Genomic DNA, 2,434 nt, shown 5'->3' with positions numbered 1-2,434 from the left:
CAATACAGCCGTCCATCCCACTGAAACCCCAAAATGAAAAGGACATCAGTGATGCATGTGCCTTGTGAATGTGTCCAGCTTTTTTTATGCTGAAAGGGATGAAGCGGGTGGAGGATGGAGGGGAATCTTACTGTGAACAAACCCAGAGCAGTGGCCAATGCCTCCAGGATGAAGCCACACACCTTCTCGGTCTCCCAGTGCCTGCCCACCCCTCCTCTTTTCCTTCCTGACCTGAATGATTGGGTGTAAAAGAAGAAATACTGTGAGAAAAGCAAGTATTTATGCATTTGCAAGTGCAGTCAGCCTGCTGTAGGAAACTCACTGCAGGGTGAGAGATGTAGAGACCAGCCCCAGGGAATGGAAAAGGGGGATCTGGATAAAGCAACTCCTACCACAACCTCCTGGGCTCCTCTCCAAGACTAGACAATGCACCACCTCCTGCCCCTTGCCCTCCTGCAAAGGGTCCATGCTCCTATTTTTTATTGCATATATCAGCGAAATGCCACGTGTGGCTCCCTGTTACTCTGCCAGTGGCATTCACTGCATCTGCCATGCTGGGTGATGAGAGCATCATGAACTTCTCTGTCGCTGCCTCTGCAGCCGTCCCACCTAGAGCCAGGCCTCCCTGCAGCACCGCTGCCTGTGAAGCCCCAGGCTGACCCTGCCTGCTGTCACTCTGATCGGTGTCTACTGTGTTTGTGCCTTGGGGAGGAAAAGGGATTGCTTGGTTTCCAGGAAGAAAATAAATGTTATGCTGGAAGAAAATGTGAGCCTCTAGTTCAGGTGGGGTGAAATGTCTGAGACTGGGGAGCAAACTCCCCCGGACTACGCCCCTAGGCTCATCTGTCCTGCAGGCTGGGCAGCAGGGGCAGCGTGATGGTATCTGTGGCTCACACACTGACATCCTGGGGAAACCCCTGAGACAATATTGTGTTTAGCAAGTTTTCAAGTAAGTGTCTCTTCAGGAAGCAGCTGTGGTGCTGGGCTGTGCAGCCTCGGGAGGTTTTTGTATGGGTTTGTATCACTGTGTGAGGATCACTGAGGGACTGGTGACAGTAATAATCTCCAGCATCTTCAGCTTCAACACCGCTGATGGTGAGAGTGAAATCAGTGCCAGAGCCACTGCCGCTGAACCGGGCTGGGACTCCCGACTGCAGTGTGGAACCACCATAGATGAGGAGCTTAGGAGCTTGTCCAGGTTTCTGCTGGTACCAGGCTAAGTACTGATAACTACTAGCAGTAAGGCTGGAACTGGCTTTGCACTTGATGGTCACTCGATCTCCTGGAGACACCGCCAGGGACTGTGGGGTCTGAGTCAGCACAATCTGCCCGGAGGAACCTAGAAGTAAAAACAAATGTTGAGTTAACATAGTGCCTGCATCCGTCTATGCATGAGTCCCACTGGACAATCTGGATGCTTTGGCAATCTTCCCTGTGTGCTTTCATACAGAATAAAGCACGTTTGTCTCCTGGCTGAAATGGTAACGTGCACCCAGAAGTGCTCTTTTCCTTCTAGTCCTTTCTTCATTGCTCATGTAGAGTAACAGCCTCAGCCCGTGGACATCCAGAGAAAAACTAATGTTCACTCCTATGTGCTTTGGATCCCGGTCACAGAGATGAAGTAATTGCAGTCCCTCCCTTCTAAGGGGGTGCATTTCTCTGAGCAGTTTTAAGCACCTGATAAACCCAATTTTTAGAACTTTTTGTTTCTGTGGAAAGGATGGATTTGGTGTAATGAAGCTACTTCCCTCTGAGTTTGCTGCTTACCCTGGGCCCAGAGCACCACGAGGCAGAGCAGGGGAGCCAGTGATGCCATCTTGGTACGTGTGCCTGGCCTGCACCGATCATCAGTCTGGACCAAGTGCCCTGGAGCACTTATACTGGCTCTGAGCATGTGGAGGGCGTTGACTGGGTGTAAAACATGCAAATTTGGCTCAGAGATGATTTGCAAGTGATCTAAAAATCAGCTGTGAAAGGCAGGTGGTGTTGAAGGGGGAGACACAGCAGGTTCCCGAAGCTGCTTCGCTTCATGTTGAGCTGGTATTTGTCACAAGTGGGTGGGAAGAGGGTTGCTAATGTACTTGTTTTGGTGCCAGGTTGTTTAATTCATACCGGCCAAGTCCTGCTGGGCACATTGTTGCTGCTGTGATCTCCCTGTGTTCGGGGAGCCGTAGTGGAAATGACTTCCTCACTCTTCGCTCCTTTTCCTCACCTTAGAAAACTTGTTTAACGTAAAGAAAAGAGCAAGATCCTGAACTTTGCCTTTCTAGAGGATTGTCCAGCCACATTCAGCATTTTGAACCAGGAGGACATTTTGATTGCGTATTGTATTTTCTCTTTTGTTTCTCATGCAGACCATCTGCCAGGAGAAACAGCAAGGCTGTAACTAACCAAGTCTAGTAACTAATCCATGATATATTGGAACGATATAATT

General features: G+C 49.7%; 1 gene segment (V, D, J or C); it reads right to left on the bottom strand.

Annotated features, from left to right (window-relative positions):
* Positions 1-890: 890 nt before the first annotated feature.
* LOC132248228 (immunoglobulin kappa variable 3-20-like) lies at positions 891-1,830 on the bottom strand. The segment is given in 2 exon segments: positions 891-1,339; positions 1,768-1,830. Coding segments are annotated over 2 exon segments (498 nt in total).
* Between the last annotated feature and the right edge of the window lie 604 nt (positions 1,831-2,434).

The sequence above is a fragment of the Alligator mississippiensis genome, chromosome 2, assembly GCF_030867095.1.
Source record: "Alligator mississippiensis isolate rAllMis1 chromosome 2, rAllMis1, whole genome shotgun sequence".
Taxonomy (NCBI): Eukaryota; Metazoa; Chordata; order Crocodylia; family Alligatoridae; genus Alligator; species Alligator mississippiensis.
Note: the sequence above shows the minus strand (reverse complement) of the source record. Positions and strands in the feature narration are given on the sequence as shown.